The sequence below is a fragment of the Otolemur garnettii genome, unplaced genomic scaffold (assembly GCF_000181295.1).
Source record: "Otolemur garnettii isolate 467f Iridium unplaced genomic scaffold, OtoGar3 scaffold00018, whole genome shotgun sequence".
NCBI classification, from domain to species: domain Eukaryota; kingdom Metazoa; phylum Chordata; class Mammalia; order Primates; family Galagidae; genus Otolemur; species Otolemur garnettii.
In genome coordinates, this window is record NW_003852413.1 from 12045474 (window position 1) to 12069059 (window position 23586).

At 39.2% G+C, this 23586-nt stretch overlaps 1 protein-coding gene across 1 annotated transcript in view; it reads left to right on the forward strand.

Moving 5' to 3' along the window:
• LOC100963395 (ATP-binding cassette sub-family A member 8) overlaps positions 1-23586 on the forward strand; it is a 61824-nt gene that overhangs the window by 32142 nt on the left and 6096 nt on the right. The window contains exons 17-34 of the mRNA XM_003786610.3: positions 636-775; positions 2444-2563; positions 4350-4548; positions 5784-5950; positions 6698-6831; positions 7422-7565; positions 10025-10132; positions 11737-11910; positions 12097-12210; positions 14854-14973; positions 15766-15831; positions 16269-16360; positions 18242-18362; positions 18881-18998; positions 19652-19743; positions 21637-21797; positions 22715-22790; positions 22865-22959. Of these exons, the coding sequence (XP_003786658.1) occupies positions 636-775; positions 2444-2563; positions 4350-4548; positions 5784-5950; positions 6698-6831; positions 7422-7565; positions 10025-10132; positions 11737-11910; positions 12097-12210; positions 14854-14973; positions 15766-15831; positions 16269-16360; positions 18242-18362; positions 18881-18998; positions 19652-19743; positions 21637-21797; positions 22715-22790; positions 22865-22959 (2241 nt within the window). The remainder of the gene's footprint in view (positions 1-635; positions 776-2443; positions 2564-4349; positions 4549-5783; positions 5951-6697; positions 6832-7421; positions 7566-10024; positions 10133-11736; positions 11911-12096; positions 12211-14853; positions 14974-15765; positions 15832-16268; positions 16361-18241; positions 18363-18880; positions 18999-19651; positions 19744-21636; positions 21798-22714; positions 22791-22864; positions 22960-23586) is intronic.

The following is a 23586-nucleotide window of genomic DNA, read 5'->3' on the forward strand; positions in this document are numbered from 1 at the left end:
TCATGTGTTTTCCTCCTGTCCCCCTCCCCCATTAGATCATGTGTTTTCCTCCTGTCCCCCTCCCCCATTAGATCATGTGTTTTTCTCCTATCTCCTCCTCCCCCATTAGACAATCAACTCCCTAAGAGCAGGACAATGCCATGCTGGTCCCCATGGCACCTTCAGCACTTACTGTAATGTTTGTCCCACAATAAGAACGGAGTACATTTATTGCCTTGGATGACTAAATTGAATAACTGAATTTGTGTGGCATCATGCCTGCTGAAAGTCCCTTGTTTTTTTGAACCCACACAATGGTGCTGTTTACCCCACTTAAACTTCCTTTCAACATAGTCTAGGACATTATCCAAGTATGGCCAGTCCTGATCTTTGCTCGAGGACCTCAATCAATGTCCATCTTCTCTGGGCATGAGCCCTAAGTAACCTCGCCAGTAATTCCGCCTCATTCTTTGCTTCCCCCATGATATTGACATGATTTGTGCGGGGTTTTTGGGTCCTCTTATTTCGTGTTTATATGACATATTTCTGGGATTAGATTTTAGTTGATTTTTTTTGCCCTATACAGGGCAGTAGTCATTTTTTCATGCCATTGGAGACTCTGTCAAATAACATATACCTTTTTTTTTTAATATCAGTTTGCAGTTAAATGAAGTATGTATACAGGAAAATATAACATCGCTTGTTAAACAGCATGTCCCTGATGCCAAATTATCAGCAGCAAGTGAAGGGAAACTTGTCTATACATTACCCTTAGAAAGAACAAATAGATTTCCAGGTAATGTGCACAAAAAAACGTATAAAATAATTTAGTAATAATAGTAATGATAATTACTACTAATATAACTAACATTTGGAGGGGTCTGTGTTCAGATATTGAAACATGATCAAAAGAATAGTATGAAAACTGGATTACTGTATCTATAGTGGTAAATATTATTACATTCTAATAGTTGTAAGGTGTGGTGTGCACTTAGGAACCTTCTAGTCCTTGTCCTCTCAGTGTATAACAGAATATTGTCATTTTCATAACTGTACATGAACACAAATGTTTGAAAACCTCTGGCTTAAGCACTATATTAAATAACCTTTGATGTGGCTATTTCTCTTTTAATTTTTTCAATTATTTTGGGTGCATAACAGTTGCATAAATTTATAGGGTACCTGTGATGTTTTGATACAGGCACACAATATGAATTATTGAGTCAAGGTACTTGGGGGGATGCATCACCCCAGGCATTAACATTTCTTTGTATGAGGAACAATCCAATTCCACAATTTGGGGCAATATTTTTGTGATAGCTTTGGGGCTTTCAGGCTAATACCTAAAAATTTACTAATGATGTACGTTATGCAAGGAATCTGGTCCCCAACCACGGGACACCAGGATGGCCTACATGGTTAACAAAGACTTACAAATTACCACCCACAAAGTCATTCACGTATACATTTTATGGGGACAACACAAGTATGTCTTGGAATCACCAGGCAAAGTGTTAATCCAACGCTTATTAAGTTAGAGACAACTTGAAAAAGTTTTAGGTGGAATGAAGGATAATGCACGATGCTGGGCATTTAAATCTTACTTCTCTGCTTTTTGGTAGAAGGTGCTCTAGTCAAGACAGAAAGATTTTACATTATCATTTTGCCCAAGTAAGAGCATCAAGTTGAAGACACAGGACTTCCATAACCAACCTAGAATTTAGAATCAGGTTTTCATGTAAGCTTTGTTTAACTATCCACTATCGTTCAAATCCCCACGACTAATGAGTAAGTATTTTTTTGTGTGAATAAACTAAATGTTCAATGGATACAAAATTTCTCAAAAGTCCTGGTTATCCAAGAAAATTTCCTTAGTCAATATTTTCATTTTCTATTATATCTTGCATTTTTTTCTTCTATTGTCAGAAAAAGAGTTCTTTTTTAAAAATGGCTTATATTTTGTATCTTTTTTTGGAAAGTTTTTTTTTTTTTTTCAGAACTGAAGAAGATTCTGCACCGTCCAACCAATTTTCAAAAAATTAGTTCATTCTTTTTCGTCAAGTACAGCATAAATGTCTCTCATTTATGGTAACAATGTCTCTCAGAGAACTCTGTTTTCTGGAAAAGAGTTTTCGATTAATGAGGCTGAGTTAGAAAATTCAAGTTACCTAATTAAGTTTTAAAAGCTATTCAGAAAAAAAGCTAAATGAAATTTGAATAGAAGTATGAATAAATATTAATATTTGATCATAAGAAAGTAATACTTGTACTGCAAAACAGTGTAAAATAGAAAATGATGTATGGAATTTGAAGAATAAGGTTGCTTATTGTAAAATGTTAATTTAAAAAATTGTTTTAGACATATCACTAGCCTATTTTCATAGATGAAATGTATTTGAATAGGCATCTTCCATTCACTTCTGATTTTTATGTTTTGGCTCCCTGCCCTGTGTTGTATCTTCAGAACTCTACAAGGATCTTGATAGCTGCCCTGGCCTGGGAATTGAGAATTATGGTGTTTCCTTGACAACATTGAATGAGGTTTTTCTGAAACTAGAAGGAAAATCAGCAATTGATGAATCAGGTAAATAAAATGCATGAAAACTGTCACGTAAAAGTATTCACAACATTCAGTGCAGGATATATTTCAAGAAGATAGTGTTGCAAAAACTCAGATTCTCTGGTTATGCTTTTCCTTTTTTTTTTCTTTATGTTAGAAACTGGAAAATGCCTATTTACCTGTCTTTAAGGTCATAGGTCTCCCCTCTCTTTTTGAAGCCCAGCTCACAAACATTTCCGATACTATATTTCCCCATCGTAATGTCTGTTTTCATTTATAGTTTCGGTGTCTTCGTCTCCCCATCTGCTCACTAATGTTGTCTATATTTTCCAGTAGATCTTATAATATATTTATCATAGTTCTTTTTTAAATTACATATTTTAAGTCCAACATGGAGACTGTGTGAACAATGACCTTTATCAGTGATTGATTTTGACTGATCTGTTTCTTGTTCTCTGTGGGTTAAATTTCTATACCTATTAAAGAGAATCTTATAATTTTTATTTTATTGTGGGTTTTATTTCCAAAAAAAAAAAAAAAGTAAATAACAGTAAATGCTGAAATAAGCAATGCCCAGAAAATGACTCTTACTCTGTCACACTGCTGCTGTGGAGGGCCAAATCCTTCCGATTTGTGTTTGGCAAGTGGCCGGGCTTTTGAATATTCTATTATCTTCAGTTTTTCCTCAGCTACAAATGTTTAAGAGGTAGATTCCAGTCTTTTCTAGGAGAATCATGTTGATTTTCAGCATGCTTCCTTTTTTTTCTGTTTTATCTATTTATTATTTATTGGTATATTTGTGTCCAATATATGTGTCTCTCTTTATTATTTATTGGTATATTTGTGTCCAATATTTGTGTCTCTCTTGTCTGGCGACTGGCCCTGGGTGGACTGATGTGTTACCCAGAGGATGGCCCCAAGCGCTTTGATGGTGTCTTGAGCAAGACCCCGTGAACCTCCGTGTCTCTCTCTAGTTTTCCTTCTTCATTCTGCCCACCTGCTAGGGGTCCTCCTCCCCCAGCCATCAGTGTGCTGTTTCTACACATGTAGGGAAAGTTCCATGGGGAAAGAGTTGGTAGATGGTGTGAGCTTGTTTTATGGCTTCGGTGGGATCCTAGTCAATCATACCAGCTTACACGTGAGTGTAAAAGTTTATTTAATCTGGCTGTTTTCTCCATATTCATTCCTGTTTCCTTATCGGCCTCCTTTTCTCTTCTGCTGCTGTGTCTCCAAAGATGAAATCTTCTCCCATAGGAACAGCCCCTCCTTCTAAGAAAGTCTTTTTAGCCTTCTTTGTGCCCTCATCAGTCTGATGGATTAAAAATAACAAACATAATGATAGTTTATCCTCTTGGCAAGAGGGGTAACAATGTCTTGCAACTACCTAGAACTTCCTTGTATTACTCTTTTAACATACTTCTGAACACTATCTTAAAAATTGATGTCTTTATTTGTAGTGTGTTTTGGAGTTCATGGTCATGCCCGTATATTTATGGGTGTGTGCTTTTTGAGGTTTGATGTCAGACATATTTTAGCCTTATAGAATGGACATCATCCTGGGCATCTCAAGACTATATAGAATATACAAAAGAGTTTAGTTTCGAACACTGGGGATAGATTTGAAATCTCTACGGTACCAATTTATAGTTCGTCTGCAGTGTGTAGCATGACAATTTGTAGCTTATTGGACATGTAAGGTAACTGCAAGTTCCCAAGTCACACTTAGACACTGTGATAATCTTGCATATGTATCTTCGCAAAAGTACATCTAGAGTGGGATTTTATGAATTGCTTATTTTGTGTTTTGCAGAAATTGCTATGCTGGGAGAAGTACACGTGGAGAGTACTGGGGACACAGAAAGGCTTGTTGAGATGGAACAAGTTATCTCTTCACTTAAGGAGATAAAAGAGACAATGGGTGGCATGGCTCTATGGCGACAGCAAGTCTGTGCGATTGCAAGGGTTCGGTTATTAAAGTTGAAGCATGAAAGAAAAGCTATTTTATCACTGTGAGTAGCAGGGTGCCATAGAATTATTTTTAGTCAATGCATTAAAAAGGCAAACATACATAAGGTGTGAAAAAAAATAAGAAATTTTCGTGTCTACAAGCGTATGTAGAGTATAATGGCCAATTTAGTTGATAGTCCTAGCAGTTATCTTTTAGGAGACTGGCAAGTGGACTTTGCAATGTTTCGGAGACAATTCTAGACAGAACACTGAAGTAACGTAAATTTTCCTGTGATATTTTCCTCTCTGCACATCTCCATCTCCCAGGGCCCTCTTTCAGCTGTGTGGTTATCTTACTGACTCTTCCCTGGGTGGCCTGACTCTTACACCATTATGCTAATGGCTTTTCCCTGGATGTCATAACTTCTCTCCTGCCCACTGAAGGGAAAGTTGGTCATTTTGCATACCTACTGTGTGCCTTATGGGCCCATTCCCTGGCCCCAAGAATTGTATCACTTCCCATTAGCAACCCTGGAGCTAATGGCTTCACGTCAGAGCCCAGGGAAAACTTGTCTGCCAGTCAATACCTAGGAAGAGAGAGAGAGAGGAGGCTTGGCACATAATCAAATTTCGATAAATACTTGCTAAGCAAGCAAGTAAATAAGAATTGACTGAGGACTTTTAACAAGGAGATTAGCATGATTGGAGAAAAATCTTGATTATGAATCTGTCAAAACATGATTGAGGGTCTGCAAAGAGTAAATAGATGGATGCCAGCCAGTTAGCAAGATTTCAGACAAGATAGGAATGGAAGTGAAAAATATAATGACAGTATAAGATGTTTTGATTTATTTGAAATAGGGAATATAAGAGAATAAGGAGTGAAAAATAATTATAAATTTGATCCTGGAGACTAAAGAACTCTTGTGGTCACTAACAGAACTAGGAACTATGAGAAGAGGAAGTCGTGTGAAGAAGATTCAGACTAAAGAGTCGATGAATAATCAGAGAAAGGGGGAATGTGACATGGAAGCACAGGGTACAGGCAGAATCTGGACGTGTAGTTCAAGGACACAAATGTCCCATGAAATTGTAGAATACATCACACGGCCAGGAATGAGCATAGGATAAATTTGCATTTTATCATCTCCAATTTAGAAGTAGGGAAAAGAAAAAAATACCCAAGAAATAAGACAGAGAGTGATGTGTTTAATTTTAGTAATTTCTTGATCTGTTCTGATAGCTTTAGGTTAGGAAATGACATTGCGTTCACATCAGCATTTTTTTTTCCATGCAGGTTACTGATTCTAGTGATTGGGTTGTCCCCTCTTCTTATCCAGAATATACTGTTGAAAATGTATCAACACATTTACACTTGGGATATTTCTCCTCATTTGTACTTCCTTGCTCCAGGACAACCACCACGTGATCCTCTCACTCAATTACTGATCATTAATAAAACAGGTAATAACGTGGTGAGTGCTGGATTTCCATCTACCGTTCAGAGCATCAGTTCAAGAGCATGTTCATGAGGAAGAGAAGTGAGCTTTTGTGTCCTATGTTAAAAAACATTTTAAGAGACTTGGGGGTAATGTATGCAAGCCCTCAAAATAAGCAGGAATTAAGGAAGTGTTGTCCAAAGAAGAAAGAAAGAATCTGGTGGCAATTTGAAAATAAAAGAATTTGCACCAATGAACAACCCATTTTTAACAGTTTAATTGGGGTATAATTTAACATGTCATACAATTTATCCATTAAAGGTATGTGGGGTCATTATAAAAGTTTTGAGATACACAAAAGTCAAGAATCACAAAATCTGGGTAGACAGAAACAAATGGAGCCCATCCATGTGGATGGAAACAGATGAAGCCCTCCCAGCACCACTGATAAGCCCAGCAAGTTGGAACTTCCACAGGTGAATCAGAAAGGACACTCTCGACTGGGTAACTTGGAAGTGAAATACTGGACCATCACACAGTCTGTCTCAAAACTGCGGTGGTGAACAAGTGCAGTTCCATAACCAATAGCAGTTGTTCTTATTTATTCCCTTCCCAGTCCTAAACAACCACAGATTAGATTTATTTTCTGTTGAAAGTAGATTGGACTTTGGATTAGATTGGAAATCTAAGATTTAGATTGCAAAGTAGATTGAAATTTTGGACATCAATTTTCTCAGTTTTGTGATACCTAATATGTTTGACCACTCCCTAGGGGCAAACATTGATGACTTTATACGGTCTGTGGAACATCAGAACATAGCTCTGGAAGTGGATGCCTTGGGAATTAGAAATGGCACAGATGACCCAGCTTACAATGGTGCCATCACAGTGTCTGGGGATGGAAAGGTATACTGACTTCTACTTAATACTTTTTCCCAAAGGTATAAAAACCTATTATAATATTTATATACCTGTGCTTCTAATTTAAAAAAATAAAGATCAAATACTGTTTTTATTATTTAATGAATTATATTCATTGCCATAAGTAATTTATTCAAATAATGATCACTGTCTGCCGACACAAATGGTGTGTTTTGGTACAATATGTACTATAGAATACTCACTGTCCAAGGCATATTAAAGTCTAAAAAGATCATATTTCCTCTCAAGCATTTTATAATACATATATTCTGAAATTTCTGTTTTGTTCTTAAATAATCCACATATGATTCTAGCCTCAGACACAACTCCTGTCCCTCTAAACTCAGACACATGATTTTGTTCTACTATATGCATGTTCTGTCATGCCATTTAATAAAAAGGTTTTGCTTTTACTTATGCATTATTTATACTTATACGGCATTTTGTTTCATGTTTTGATTACCTAACACCGTCTTAAAAACATAAAATCTTAAATTAAAACTACTGCATTTTGACTTCCTTAGAAAAAAATTGAAAATCTTTAAGAACGTATAACCTCACTTGTTATATTCCAGAATTACAGATTTTCCTTGGCATGCAATACCAAAAGGTTGAATTGCTTCCCTGTTCTGATAGACGTTGTTAGTAATGGGCTCCTTGCAATGGTTGAACCCTCGACACATGAGCGTATCAAAACGGACAGAAGCACCACTGGAGGGGTAAATATACAATCGTACTTACAGTCCCTGACTTTCCATCAGCAATCTCCTGGATTAGCGTTTTAAGTGCTGGAATCTTATTCGTGCTGAATAAACCACTGCATGATAAATTAGCGTTTGGATTCATGCTAGTTCTAGGGCTTTGAGATATCCAGACACTTTTCAGAGCTTCAGTTGTTTAAAGGAAAATACAAATAAGAAAATGTTTTTCAAAGAGAATATGAAGCAAGAAGGGGGAAATAGTGCAGCCCTGTGACTAGCATAAAAATAAGGAACAGATGAAAGAAGAAAAGAAAGAAGGAAGGGAGGGAAGGAAGAAAAGAAAAGGCTTTATTGTAGAAGTTCTACCAGAGAAAAAAGTTCAAGACAAAGTTCAAGCTAGATCTACTTTAGAATTACTCCAAGTTCTGGTTCAAAAAACTATTTTTTTTTTTTTTTTTGCCTATCTTGTGTGAGGCAAAAATAATCTTGTTATTAAACAAATTCCCAACGTACTCCAATGTGTACAGCCCTTTAAGCTTAGAAACCAGAATACTTATCACAGTTTGAAATTATTCCTTTTTTATTATTTTGTCAATGTGTTTCTCCCTATCAGAGAGTTCTTTGAGCACAGGTGTCATGTATTTTTAAAATTACATAAATATCTTGTACCTAGGAAAAGGCTTGGAACAGGATAAACATTAAATAACTTGATTTTTAAACACATAAAGCAATGCCAGGGCCATCCAATTTTCAACATTTTCCAGTCAACGCTAGGATTTTATGATAATGTATGTGGCAAATAATCATTAACCCGTATGTATTAAAATGAACTACGTATTCATGAATATTTTTTATATTTCCATAAGATCTTCAGACATTTTCTTCTGCCATATCTCATTGTGTTCTAGGGGAATGTAAATTCCCTTTATTAAGGGTATACAAGAGACTTAATCATTAAAGTATTAATTAACTTTAGAATATATGTCATGGTTCATTTAATTAACCTGTTATGATTGTGAGGACCTTTTCAGCCTCCTAGTTTCTGACAGCAAGATACCATAGTTGATCAAATTGTACTGGGCTTCCATCTGTACATGAGTCTAATATCACCCATCTTGGTCAACGTTGTATTTATGTGCTCAGTACATTAACTTTTCCTGAGTGTCTCAGAAACTCATTTTATTCTCTATTCAAATGCACCTGTTTATTGTCTCCAAAGTAAGGGTTTTCTGGGTTTTTTGTTTTTTGTTTTTCGGAAGTTTTTGGCCGGGGCTGGGTTTGAACCTGCCACCTCCAGCATATGGCGCCAGAGTCCTACTCCTTTGAGGCACAGGTGCTGCCCAGTTTTCTGGATTCTTAAAACTTGCTTCTGTCCTGCCTAAAGTCAATAACTGCCCTACTGAGCACTGTACCTGCCCAGCTCTCACAGTGTTCTGGAAGCATCTAACAATAAGCTTTAACCTCACCATTCTGTGGGCAGCAAGGGTCTTTCTGAGGACCAAGCTGAAGGCAGCCAGGCTCTGGTTGGAACTTTTTTTTCAGTAATGTGTTTAACCAAACAGTAACTATGTGAATCACGAAAGTAACACAGGACTAATTTTCAACAGAGTCAGTGAATCTTCTATCCTTAAAAATTGTTACAAATAGGAGTAGCAATAGGTGTAATTAAGGGTAAAGAGTTTCCTTTTTTTTTCCTTTCTCCCTCCACTATTTCATTTCTACTTTTTTGTTTGTTTGTTTGTTTTTTGAGACAGAGTCTCAAGATGTCACCCTGGGTAGAGTGCCATGGTGTCACATCTCATAGCAACCTCAATCTCTGGGGCTTAAGTGATTCTCTTGCCTCGGCCTCCCAAGTATCTGGGACTACAGGTGCCTGTCAGAATGCCCAGCTATTTTTTTGGTTATACTTGTCATAGTTGTTTGGCAGGCCTGGTCTGGATTTGGACCCACCAGCTCTGGTGTATGTGGCTGGTGCCCTAGCTACAGACCTGTAGGCGCCGAGCCTCATCTCTACTTTTGAATCCTTAACGAAAATTTACCAGGTCTCAGGATGTACCTAAAAAGCTAACTTGTCATTACTGTGCCCGTAAAACACTTAATAAGATGTTTGAGTCAAGCTGTCACCTTTGATATAAAGACCTGTTAAGAAACTGAATGTGTCGACTATCATTTATTATTTGGCATCACAGTGAATTCTAGAATCAAAAGTCAAGAAAATAGGAAAATCTCTACTGTTAGGACTTTCCAAGTATTATCAATTCGTTCATCTTGTGTTAATCACTTTCCTTATCTATAGATCTGAGTATAAAGTCAAAAAGTTCAAGCTTTAAAATAAGAAGGATAATGAGAGAGTTTGGGGATTTAAAAGAAGACTTAAGTCACAATTATATACAGTTAGCTTAAATTTTTAAAGCCGTATTCCAGAAAATAAATTTTGAATTTGTTCATTCAGTTCAGTGTATTCTTTGTATTTGCAGTCCATGCAGAATGACCCATTTGCGTTCATAGCATATACCCTGTTCTGGCTGATTTTGGGAGCAAGTTGCCCACCTTATATCGCCATGAGCAGCATTGATGATTATAAGGTAATAATGAGTAACTGAAACTTCCATTATTTTACATATTTAGAAGCTGAAAGTGTAATATAACTATAGGATTTTTTTCATAAGAATGATTGTATGTGATCAGCAGCCAACTCAGGAATAATTTCTAAGTTATAAAAATGAAAGGAAGTTTTATAAACGGAAATACTAATATGTAGATAAACAATCTTAGAGAATGATTCTAGAATTCATAAGGCTATACAAAGAATCGAGAATAGACACAATAACTATATTAAAAGTTAGAAGACTTACACTTTTAACTTTGACTCATTACAATCTTATAGTAATTAAGACTACATTGCATTAATTAGAAATAATTATATAGATATATGAAATGGAAGGGAACGTTCAGAAACAAATCTACACCTATGTCATGAACTGATTTTCAATTAGCTGCCAAGAATTCAAATAAGGTTAAGATTAGACTTTTAAGGAAATTATGCTGGAACAACTTAATGTTGGTACAAAAAATAAATGTTCTTGACATTCGCCTCACATCCTATGCAAAATTAATTTGAAATGAATCATAGATCTTGTGATCAGCAAATATTTTTTTCAGATGAGACAGAAGCATATAAAGCATATCATGAAAAAGTTAACTTGAACTTCATCAAAGTGAAAACCTTCTGTTCCCTGTGAAACACTATAAGGAAATTAAAAGGCCAGCCACAGACTGGGAGAAAACTATTCATTATGTATCTAGTTGTCTACCTGTCTGTCTATGTGTGTATATATCTGACAAAAGATTTGCATTAAGAATATGTAAAGAGTGCTTTTGCCTTGGTTATAGAAGACAACCTAGTTTTTAAAATGAACAAAATATATGAATATATCCATACTTCACCAAAGAAGATATATAGATGGAAAATACTGTCATGAAAAGGCAGCTAATATCATGAGTAATCAGAGAAATCACCACTATAAAGGTAGCTCTACATACCACATAAAAGAAATAGTACTAGAATGACTGACAATACCAAGACTCTGTAAGGATGTGCAGAATCTGGGACTCTCATGAATTGCTGGTGGGTAACTAAATTGTGCAATTGCTTTGCAAAACAATTTGGCTGCTTCTTATAAAGTTAAAAATACACTTGTTATGACATAATCCTTCTTCTTCTACCCAAAAGAAGATAAAACATCTTTGTACATAAAAACTTGGACGTGTGTGTGTGTGTGTGTGTGTGTATGTGTGGAGAGAGAGAGAGAGAAGGAGGCAGAGAGAGACAGGAGTCATTATGATGGAAAGTTATTTGCTTAAATGAATAAACTCTCCTTCTACCGTCTGCCACCACCCCTGTAAGTCCTTAAATCACTGGTAGCTGCAGTGTTCATGCCTTGATTACTCTGAGATCTTTTGCATATTTCCATCAGATGTGAGGTGAATATCAATGTCATTTATTATAAATTATTTTTATAATATTACATATTATTTATGTTTGGAACTATCCATATCCCTTAGTCCAGATAAGCTGTAATCCAGAATTATACAAATAAAGATTTTGTTGGACTAGTTCCTTACATAATCCACATTTTCTTAGTCCTCACACTGCAATGCTGCTTGGTGTCCATTGTCTCCTAAACAGAACAAAGCCTGGTCCCAGCTGCGGATCTCCGGACTCTTCCCCTCTGCCTACTGGTTTGGGCAGGCGCTGGTGGACGTGCCCCTCTACTTCTTCATCTTCCTGTTTATGTTTGTAATGGACTACACTTTAAACTATGAGGACGGTGTCTTTACAGTTGTAAATTATATTTTTCAAGTAAGTGACAGCATTCATGGAATAAATATCATTGTATGATTTCATCAGAACATCTAAAAATTGATCTTTACATGGCCATAAATTAAATTACTATAAATGTTTGTGCTATGATGATGCTTTGGATTCTAAGTGTTTTCACAGATCAGGGTTCTCTCTAACTGAGCGTAACATTCCTGTTGCTCTCAGATCCCATGCGCTGTGGGCTACACCTTATCCCTCATCTTCGTAACGTATGTGATCGCATTTATTTTTCGCAAGGGGAGAAAAAACAGTGGCATTTGGTCATTTTGCTTCTTTGTGGTAAGTATGTTCCTTGTGGACTTTTACTGTATATATTTAAAATAAAATTTCAAGCTGATACTTTAAATGTTTCCCTTGATAGAATGATAAATGAATCGTAGAGTTCTAAAATATGTTACATTTGCTTTATGTGGGAATCCTTCCCAAATTTTTTCTTCCAATTTCCATCTTTGTCTTTTTTTAAAAGTTGTAAGATTATTTCTAGAACCATAAAACGTTCAGCTAGAAGGAAACCTGGAGACAACCTAGATCTTCTTTTTACTGAAAATGAAAACAAATTAAGCCTAAATACCTCCAAGACATCACAAATTCTGTTTCAGTAGCATTAAAACTAGAAACGACTTATCCAGACTCTCTACTGAAAATTAATTCTACAAAACTCCATTACTTTTGTCTAAGGTAGGAGGAAAAATGCTTGTAATTAGAGGATCTGCTCTAATTTCCTATGATTTTAGGAAACAAAAAAAATGAATTATTCATTCAATAAACAATTGTTGACTTCCACAGTGTGTCACAAGTTAAGATTGACAATGGAAGAAAAGATATTAAATAGACAGTTTCATCCTGGAAAGAGATATCAAAGGAAATAGATAAGTAAACAGTTACTTTTTACTAGGTAAATAGTGCTGTGGCATTATACATACAACAACCTCAAACTCTTGTGCTCAATCAGTCCTCTTGCCTGGGACTCCCTGGTAGCTGAGTGTATAGGCACCCACCACAACCCCCTGATATTTTTAGAGACTGAGTCTTGATCTTGCTCAGGCTGGTCTTGAACTTCTGAACTCAGGCAATCTGCCCACCCCAGCCTCCCAGAGTGCTAGGATTACAGGTGTGAGCCACTGCACCCAGCCTAAAAAAACAGTCTGAAGAAAAGTCTTACTTACAGATATTTTTCAATCCAAAAAGTTGTTACAAATGAGTAACAAAGAGGTCCTTAGGGAGAGATTAATTTATTAAAATAAAGGCAATGGTTTTCTGTCAGGGCACAGGACTGGCCAGGTCTTGGCCCGGCTTGGGTAGGTTCCAGATGCGGACCACTAAGCTACCTTGCTCAGGAACAGTTTCTCTTTAGGTGCCTGAGGGCTATCTATTTTAGCTGGAGAGAGAGAGTGTGTGTGTCTTAGAGAGAGTAAAGCAGTCTTCTTAGAAAGATAGATCTTAGTCTTTAGCAGAGCTTGGTAATCTTCAGCAGAGAGACGCCATGCTGGCATTCTGCATGCAGAAGAGGAGACAGAGTCAGAGTAAGTGTGCCCGTGATAGAATGTGCATGCTTAATGACTGCCTTCTCCTCCAGCCTAATATAAGGCTGAGCTCGTGCCTCTCAGCACCACAGGTGTAGAGACTGCCAATTCACCAATGCTCTCATCTTGCGAGCTCTCTCATGATAGTTAGAACCAAATCTCTCTCCATGCCCTTTTCACCCAGATGTTCCATCACAGGTGTTTCTTATAACTCTCACTCCTCCTAGCCATAGGTTATATGGGCTGCTACAGTTTTCTTTAAAAAGTGAAACCCAAAAAAGAATAAGACAATGCAGGTGCAATGAAGTCATTGTCCTAGTTATGGTGAAAATGATGCCTGGCCGTGTGACCCCTCCCCCCCAAAATGATGTGCTCAAGAATTTATCTGTGAACTGTGGGCAGCCATGCGCGCTCCTAGTAAAGAAGGAAAATATGATCAGAGATTGTGAATATGATCAGCCATAAAAATGGTTTATGAGACAAACATTAGAAGTACAAAAACTTTTTTTTTTTAAATTAAATCATAGCTGTGTACATTAATGCAATCATGGGGTACAATGTGCTGGTTTTATATACAATTTGAAGTATTTTCTTTTTTTTTTTTTTTGAGACAGAGCCTCAAGTTGTCGCCCTGGGTAGAGTGCTGTGGCATCACAGCTCACAGCAACCTCCAATTCTCCTGCCTCCACCTCCCAAGTAGCTGGGACTACAGGCACCCACCACAACACCCAGCTATTTTTTGGTTGCAGCCATCATTGTTGTTTGGCAGGCCCTGGCTGGATTGGAACCCACCAGCTCAGGTGTACATGGCTAGCACCTTAACTGTTGAGCTATAGGCGCCAAGCCCCAATTTTAAATATTTTCATCAAACTGGTCAACATAGCCTTCACAACATTTTCTTAGTTATTGTGTTAAGACATTTATATTCTACATTTAGTAAATTTCACATGTCCCCTTGTAAGATGCACTGTAGGTGTGGTCCCACCAATCACCCTCCCTCCACCCATCCTCCCCGTGCTCTTTTTCTCCCCTCCCTCTCCCCTTTCCCCATATTGGATGTCATTATAACGCTTTAGAAGACAACACCCGCAGGCTGCAATCCACCTATCACTTTCTCTTATCCTGTATTTTTGTACTTCTGCTAAGACATTCCAGGTTGTTAAAGGCTATTTCTCCATTGGAATATTCAAAAAAGTCTCCTTTTATTCTGTGATTTTTGCTAATCTCCTCTTCCAAATTTTACCTCCCCCCCAAAAGGGTAAAATGTTAATGGAGATAGACTGATTTTGATTTGGTTTGTGAGGTCAGAGACAAACAGTCCTCAAAGTGAGCTGTATCAATTTGAAATGCATTACAATCCAGACTGATTAACATTCCTGTTTGTGGAATTGTTTTTTAGGTCACCATACTCGCTATAAGTGGATTTGTGTTTGTTATCTATGAAAGTGACCTACACTTTGTCATCACCTTTTTATGTCCACCTGCCACACTGCTTGGCTGTATGATCTTATATTTTTACGTAAGTGATGCCCCATCTGTCCTCTGGCCTGGTGTCCCAGAACTCATGACCAGTGGTGAAAACTTGCCCCATGTTGGTCCTTTATTACAGGCCAAACATGCACACGGTTTGCCAATTTCTGCCTCAGGGATTCCTATTGGCTTCTCTCTCAGGGAGGACAAAGGGCTCCAGGTGACCTGCGGTAGCAAGCCTGGACCTGGGCAGCCCACAGGGAGGAAGGGGAGTGGGTGATGGGAAATAGAGTGGCTTTTAGTCTCCTTTGGGGCTGTCTTCATTCCTGGGCACATTCAGCATGAGAAGGAGGCAAAATAAAAGGCCCCTACACTGTGGGAGTTCAAGGTTCTAGAGAAGCACCCAATATAAATAAAATCCCTTCTGCCACTTCTTTTCTGGCTGACTGATACCTGTCAGAAGGAAGGGGCAGTACATGAGTGAAGGTGTATCTGTGGGGAAGGGAAAGAAAGAGAAGGGGCCCTAGAGAGGAGCAGGGGGCACAGGAAGGTGTGTGAAGTTCTGGGCAACAAGCTAAACACTGTTGTTCTCAATTTGGGGGAAGCTACGCAGATTCCCAGAACACCAAGTGATCAATCATGGAGAAATCCTATGGCTTCACATAAAAAGCTCGTAGGCCTTGGGAGGAAGAAAGATAGCCCCTGGCTATACATTTTAGAAAAAACACTTAACCGGATAATCATGATAAAATCTGGGGAACCGTTAGGAGAGCTGTTTAGGACCGATTCCCATGTGGAAAGGAAAACTTCCTGTTGTCTAACCATTGTCTTTTCTTTGCAGCTATTTTATACTGCTGGTTTTGTTGGAGGGACAGTGGGTGTAGAGACCTACCTAATATTCCTCATTGTAAGAACACACTTTACATTTAAAAAATTTGTGCTTTTTATCATACGTAATTTTAATTCCCGCACACACTATGAAACGTCTTATTAAGGTAGAGATAGCAGATATTTGCAGACCATGTTTGAGATATGTTTGTAAAATCTGAAACAAGTATTTTTATAATGATCAACTGACCAGATTAGGTGCTACCCAGATTTTATGAACGCATATCTGAGAAACGATAAAGTAATGGTATCACGTAATTCTAGTTATTTCCAATGTTTCTGTAAATGAGATTGAAAATGAACCTGATAGTTTCATAGTTTGCCAAACAGATTATGGGAATTTATAATGACCTCACAGAATGCATGTTTAGAATGCACGTTCTTCCTAGTTATCTCTGATGTTGAGTCAATTATGTTTTTGTGTTTCTAACTGTGCTTCTCTTTCTTTATTCCTAGCCTTTGGTTCATTTTATCATTTTTCTTTTCATTCTTCGATGTCTGGAATGGAAGTTTGGAAAGAAATCAATGAGAAAGGATCCTTTCTTTAGGTTGGAAGACATCAAGTCAGCTTTTTAAATTTTATTGGTTGATACTGTAACATGCTTTTCTCATACAAAACCAATCCATTAACAAACAGGTGCCAGTGCTAGGATAGGCTGGAGGTGTAACAGGTGCCAGCACAAATAATACAGATCCAGCTGCCTAAACTAAAGAAGATTGAGATCTAGTCAGTGGAAGAATCAGAACTGAGACAATGAGTGTTAAGGGCTCTCCCTGACACTATGCACAGTGGGTCATGGGGTAGGGGGAGTTAAAAGTGGCTGGTTCCACTTAAAGAACAATCCATTTGAGGAGACTGGCATCTGAAGGAGTGATGCCCACCCAGGGAGAAGGAATGAAATGATCAAAAGGCCAGTGACAGCCATCACTGTGCTCTTCCCTGTGGTGGTGGGAAACCTAACTGGTGGGTCCCAGATTGGTTCAGTTGCTAATGGAGCTAAAAGCTGAGACTTTTTATTGAACCCCATAAGGATAGAAACCGCAAGCACCTTATTCCCTCCACGTCTGACCAACCACATGGGTTTCCTCTTTCCCTTTCACAGATAGTTGGATGGGAGACGTCCACATTGAACGCATGTTTAAGAAAACTTAGATCAGTATGAGGAATGAAGTCAAGGAATGAAAGACTAGAATAAATTCTAGATATGAAGGACCAGACTTAGAATGGAGAAAAATAGTAAAGCTGATAGTTGACTTTCCAAAAAAATGGTCTGGCTACAGGAAGCAAGATTCTAACTTGTACTTTCTGAGACAGTCCTGAGATAGATTCTAACTTTCTGAGACAGTTCTGATTATAAGTATTCCAGCCGATTTTCCCCCATGAAAACATAATAATGCCTTCATGTTGGTGTCAAAGCTAGGGCTTGCAGAAAAATTACTTCATTGAATTATGATATGAAAATCTTCTGTCAGATATTAGACTTCAAGTTAAAGTCACCCATTGATATTGAAAAAGAATATTTCTTTTATTTTACTTTTATTTCAGGTTCATTGAAGGTACAAAGAATTAGATTACACGGTTTGCATTTGCTAGGTTAGGTAATGTACCTTTTATAGTTGTGTCCCACCCCCCAAGAGGTGTGCTAGACACCCCCATCCTCCTCCCTCTTCCCCTATCCCTACTCTCTCATTCCCCCAACTCCCCACCTTAAATTGACTTGAGGTTTTCTCTTAGATGGGAACATATTACATCATCTTCAGATTAGTATTGGGAACATTGGAATCTTACTTCTCCATTCTTATGATACTTTACTAAAAAGAATATGTTTTAACTCCATCCAGGTTAATATAAAAGTTGTAAAATCTCCATCTTTTTAATCACCGAATACTATTCCATGGTGTACATATCCCACAGCTTGTTAATCCATTCCTGGATTGGTGGGCATTTAAATGGTTTCCACATTCTGGCCATTGTAAATTGAGCTGTGATAAACAGTCTAGTGCAAATGTCCTTATGACAAAATGATTTTTTTTTCTTCTGGGTAGATGCCTAGTAAAGGGATTTTAGGGTCAAATGGGAGGTCTAGCTCGAGTTCTTTGAGGGTTCTCCATACTTCCTTCCAAAAAGGTTGTATTAGTTTGCAGTCCCACCAGCAGTGTAAAAGTGTTCCCTTCTCTCCACACCCACACCAAAAAAAAGAATATTTCTATAAACAAGTAGAAAGATATTTAGAAAACAATGAGCATTAAACACAGCACTGCTGACAGATGCAAGAAGGGTTGACAGAGGCAAGGGTTAAGAGTTCTGAAGAGAGATTGTGGTGGTTTGTTAATTGCACAATCATCTCAAGCATAAAATTTAAAGAATGCAGTAGTATTGATATGAGGAGGAACCCCCTCATATCAATGATTAATGGTTTTGATTCTAGAATTTCTCCAAGAGACAGTGATGTGTGCCAGAATCCAGAGCAGCCAGAAGGGGAAGATGAAGATGTTCAGATGGAAAGAGAAAGAACAGCGAATGCCCTCAGTTCCACGAATTTTGATGAGGTAAAACCTTCAGAGTAGTTATTTCATCCAGTAGCACACGGTTTTCCCTCACTCCTTCTACCACTCTAACTCTTGAGTGATTTTGAGTTTCTCTATTCTCTTCTGTCTTGCACAAAATAAGTAAAAAAGTAGAGTGTACTTGAAATTACAAAAGCCATGAATTTTAGAAACTGGGCTAAATAACACAAATCACTGCTTCTCAACAAAGTGCATGGTACAAAATGCAGGGCAAAGTCCAGGCCACAGCGTTTGTTTTGTCCTTTTAGTGTTTTTGCAAGTCTCTTTGAACCTGTTCTATGGGGACAGGGAGACTGAGAAACTGTCTTTGTAGGAAAGGACAACGACAGCTTCTTCTCTCCAAAATTAAGTGCTAGGACAGGGGAATGCCAGTGACCTTAGAAAAAGGTCATCTATGACAGATCGCAGCAAAGGGTCAAAGCCGGGGTGGATAGAGCTTTGTCAGCGTCAGCACAGTGGATGAACTGACATGGCCTGCCGGATCCCCTTGGTCTTCACAGAAGCCGGTCATTATTGCCAGCTGTCTGCGCAAGGAGTACACAGGAAAGAGGAAATGCTGCTTGTCCAAGAGGAAGAATAAAATAGCCACCAGAAATGTCTCTTTCTGCGTTAAAAAAGGTGGGACCCAAGGCTTCCACTGCAGGCTCAGAGCTGTCCTTATGGCTGCACGGTTCCTGCTGAGAAGGTTCTGGAGACCATCTTTTGGTTCACTCACAGACCCAGCAGGAGAGGGACAATGGCAGCTCCCGTTACATGTTTCACTTTTTAATTTCAATAGTTAACTCACTCCACGAACATGACAGGCTAATCCCATTGAGACCATAAGCTCGCTATTAAAGTGAACCATGGAAGCCATGACATTTCTATGAAGTGAACATAATTGATTTCTTAATGTTCATTATTTTTCATGAGAGAGCTAGTGGCGTATGTGCCAGCACATTCTGAAGTCTTGACTAGCAGGTGTTAGAGGGTCTCAATTTCTGTCATTTTCACACAGCGATTAGGATCCCAGGAAGCAGAATCTGACACGCTTAGCATCCACGAGTATCTTTGCCACTCCTCCTTAGGGTGGCCTTGGGAAATAACCACGTCCCCGAGAGCTTCTGTCCCCAAATATATTAAGAAGGGACTGTGATAAAAACTCAGGATGATGATGGCCATTTTAGGAGATGCTATGGATAAAGCGTGTAGTGAGACTTCAGACTATGTTTTATTCTTAATTTTACTATTAAAGTAAATTAATATTAAGTGTACCCATTTTTTTTTTCCAGGTGAGGTTTTAGGATTACTAGGACACAATGGAGCTGGTAAAAGTACATCCATTAAGGTGATAACGGGAGACACAAAGCCGACTGCTGGACAGGTAGGTGAATTGTGTTGAAAATATGTCAGCTAGGATAAAACAGATGTATAGGATGTTAAAACCGAATACACAACAACCTGCCACTGAATCTTAAATGGTGGAAGTGGATGAATGCGAAATGCAAGAGAATAAATTCACAAATTATCACACAAACCTTAAGCACTGACAGGGAATAATTATTCAAAGATATTAATGAAGAATGTCTAGTATCAGATCAGAATCCGCACAAATCCTAATAATACTGCCACAGAATACATGAATTTGCACATTGGGGGAGCATGTGATACTTTAATCATTAATAAAATCGGTAAAAAAAAAAACCACATACATTTATTAGGAAGTTATATTCTGTGTCCTTCACAAATGCTTAAGTTATTTAAATATTCATTCATTGAGAATACACTATTTCCTGGGAATTTTTTCAAGGAATAACTCAAAAATGCACAAAAGTGGTACAGTCGACTTTAATTGTACTGGAGTGTAATTGTGTACGATGGCCAGGTAAACAGAAAAGGGCTCAGGTTCCTCAAAGAGAGAGACGTGACTGGGTAGAGGTGACGCGTTTTCTTCCAAATTTTATGGTAGAAGATAGAAAGTCTTAGGAAGTTTGAAATTCTGACCAGAGGAAGTACAGGACAGAACATAAGGCCGAGGTCTGTGGAAATGTGCTCTGGGAGAGGACTTGGTAGAACCCTCACTGAAGGGAGCATTCTCTGGAGGCAGGGCAGGTGTTCCTGAGGCCCCCTCAGTAAGCGCGGGTGGTGCAGCCACACTTACAGACTCTCCATTACAAACACAGCTCAACTCAATCACTGCCTGGACCCTAAGCCAGTATTTTATTTCTCACTGAATGTGGGAGAGAGGGAGATAGCTGCTCCTTGCTATAATGGAACAGAATATTTAAAAAAAAAAAAGAATATTTTAAAAGGTAAGTAAGATCCTAAGTATAACGTCAGCTCTTTGGGTGTCACAAAATGAGCTTCAGCAGATCAGCCAGTGGGACTCCTCTGGCACCACGTCTTTCTCCTGATTCAATGTTTTCAGCCACTTCTCGCTGCCCTGTGCCTGGAAGGACACCTCTCCTGTCTCGTAGGCAGCTGCCGCAGCTAACTGCCCCGTCCCCTCTGCCATATCCCTGCCCTCGCCTGGTTCCTGCAGCTCCAGGCCCCCTGCCTTTGCCTCGGGTCCAAGAACACGTCGAGTTCATCATCCCTGCCCCAGTCTCTGGTCTCGCTCTTTGCTCCACCTTTCTCGCCTCTGGCCTTTTCCTCTCCTGGTATAAAGAACCCTCATTGGACAGGCTGTCTGGTCACCCTCCCTCAAGTCACTTCCCCTGCTATTCTGTCCCCCAACCTCCTGAATTTCCGCAACAGCCTCATGTCTGACCGTCTTTATTCTGTTATCTCATTTCTCTGCTTGTTTCTTACCTGGTTCATTCAGCAGGATGAAAACTTCCCAGAACAGGAGTGCTAGTTATTCCCTTCTCTGTCATCCCCGCGGGAAGCATAGCCTTTGTCACAAGGGGGGGGACGGTCTTAGAAAGACACTTGATCCGTGAGTGAATTTAAATAGTGAGTCACAAGTCACCACGCTTCATTCCAACAGTGATGGATACACAGGATAAAGCCTGTTTGCCAGGAAAACAGGCATCAACATTCATGGGCAGTTCAATTTTCAGCTGAGATTGGGTGTCTGGCTGTGCCCACACTTGCTTTCACGTGTTTAGTTTTTGATGACCTTTATCTAATGCAGAATAATTACACATTGATAAACTCAGTTAGGCCTTAGCATTTCTCTATAGTTTTTCCAGGTTCATGAGGGGAAAGGTGTCATGGAAATGTTCAAGAGAAGCAACGCAGGATGCAGGCTCTGAAAGGGGACTTTCACCCACAGGTGCTACTGAAAAGCAGTGGCGGAGGGGACACCCTGGGGTTCCTGGGGTACTGTCCTCAGGAGAACGCTCTGTGGCCCAACCTGACCGTGAGGGAACACCTGGAAGTGTACGCCGCCGTGAAAGGGCTGAGGAAGGGGGACGCGAAGACCACCATCTCACGGTACTCACCGCCCCTCTTCTGCTCCAAACCCCAGGGACAGTGGGGAAAGCTGAGAGCAACGGTCTTCACAGAAAACTCGGGATGACCCTAAATGCCACCCCAGGTTGCACTTGGTAGATTTGCAACTGAAACCTGGCTTCCCAGATTTCAAAGTGTGAATTTATTTTTCTCATATTCATTACAAACATTTAAAAATTAACCATTCATTGGTAAATTGCATCAAACATGATAAAAATATTTGGGGGAAAGAGAAGTTTATTTCTATTCATTCATTTACGCAAAGACAATATTGGTCATAGGTATGAGGTACATATTTTTATATTTTTAAGTTTAAAATTAATTTTCCATTTTGAAAGGTTCAGGGTTCTGTCTTTTCACTCTACCTTACTCTCTTAAATACTTTACTCTAAAAAGATGAGCAAATAAGTTTATTCCTTTACTTTTCCTTAAGTTCATATTGGGATATTCAGACTTCGCTCTGAAAGTATTTATTCTAGAACAGGACAGCCTTCTTATATCCAAATAACTGTTTATATATCATAACTTGTGCTTCTAGTCTTTCAAAAGACCACATTATCTTTTGGGTAAAGACAAGCCAGTAATATGGCCTCACTCACCCTACTACCACCACGTGTATTTTTAGAACCACATTATATTCCTTCCTTCCTTCCTTCCTTCCTTCCTTCCTTCCTTCCTTCCTTCCTTCTTTCTCTCTCTCTCTCTCTTTCTTTCTTTTTAGAGATTGGGTCTCACTGTGTTGCCCAGTCAGGTCTTGAACTCCTGGCCTGAAGTGATCCTCCTGCTTCCTAAAGTGTTGGGATTATGGGCCTCAGACAGAATTACATTTCTGATCCCTGTTCTCCCATCCTTGCTCCTCTTGGTCAGAAGGCTGTGAGGCTGTCCTGTGTTTGTTTCAGGTTAGTTAATGCACTCAAGCTGCAGGACCAGCTGAAGGTGCCCACCAGGACCTTATCGGAAGGAGTGAAGAGAAAGGTAAGGGCAGGGCTCGGTGTCACTCTGCATCATGGCACAGACGGGTGCCGGATGGGCTGTTACTCTTGTTTCAGCTGTGCTTTGCTCTGAGCATCCTGGGGAACCCATCGGTGGTGCTTCTGGATGAGCCTTCAACTGGGATGGACCCCGAGGGGCAGCAGCAGATGTGGTGAGGAGCTTTACAGGGTCAGGGCCAGAGCAGATGCCTCGCAGGGAGTTGGGAAAGGAGTCTGTTGCAAAAATTAGCCCTTAAACTGTTTCTCAATGTGGAAATAAAAAAGGAAAGATCAATATCATTAGTAAAGCCAATACTTTGTAAAAAACCCTCCTTCCCTGGAGATATTTTATGACCATTTCTCACGGGAGGCAGAGCACCCATTGCTGGGACTGCAGGTCAGTGCTGGGTTGTGTGACTGCTCAGTTATCTCAGTGCCCCAAGCACTGTGTCCATACTCAGCTTGGCAACAGTAGTTCTCATGAAGTGGTGGAAGTTGTCATTGTATGTGTTTGCTGTGCCCTTGATCTGCCCACTGGGTTGTGACAAAGCTATTGTCAGTTTTGTGTCTGTCTGCTCCTGTCATACAGCCTGTTCATGCCAGGTCTCTTCCTCAGGGCTCCTTTTTCAGTTTAGCCCTGTAACAAATGTGCCCAGCTCACACCCATCCTCCAGTGCGTCTCTCAGTGTGAGCTCCCCCAGCTCACATCTGTCCTCTAGTGCATCTCCCAGTGTGAGCTCCCCCCAGCTCACGTCTGTCCTCCAGTGCATCTCTCAGTGTGAGCTCCCCCAGCTCACATC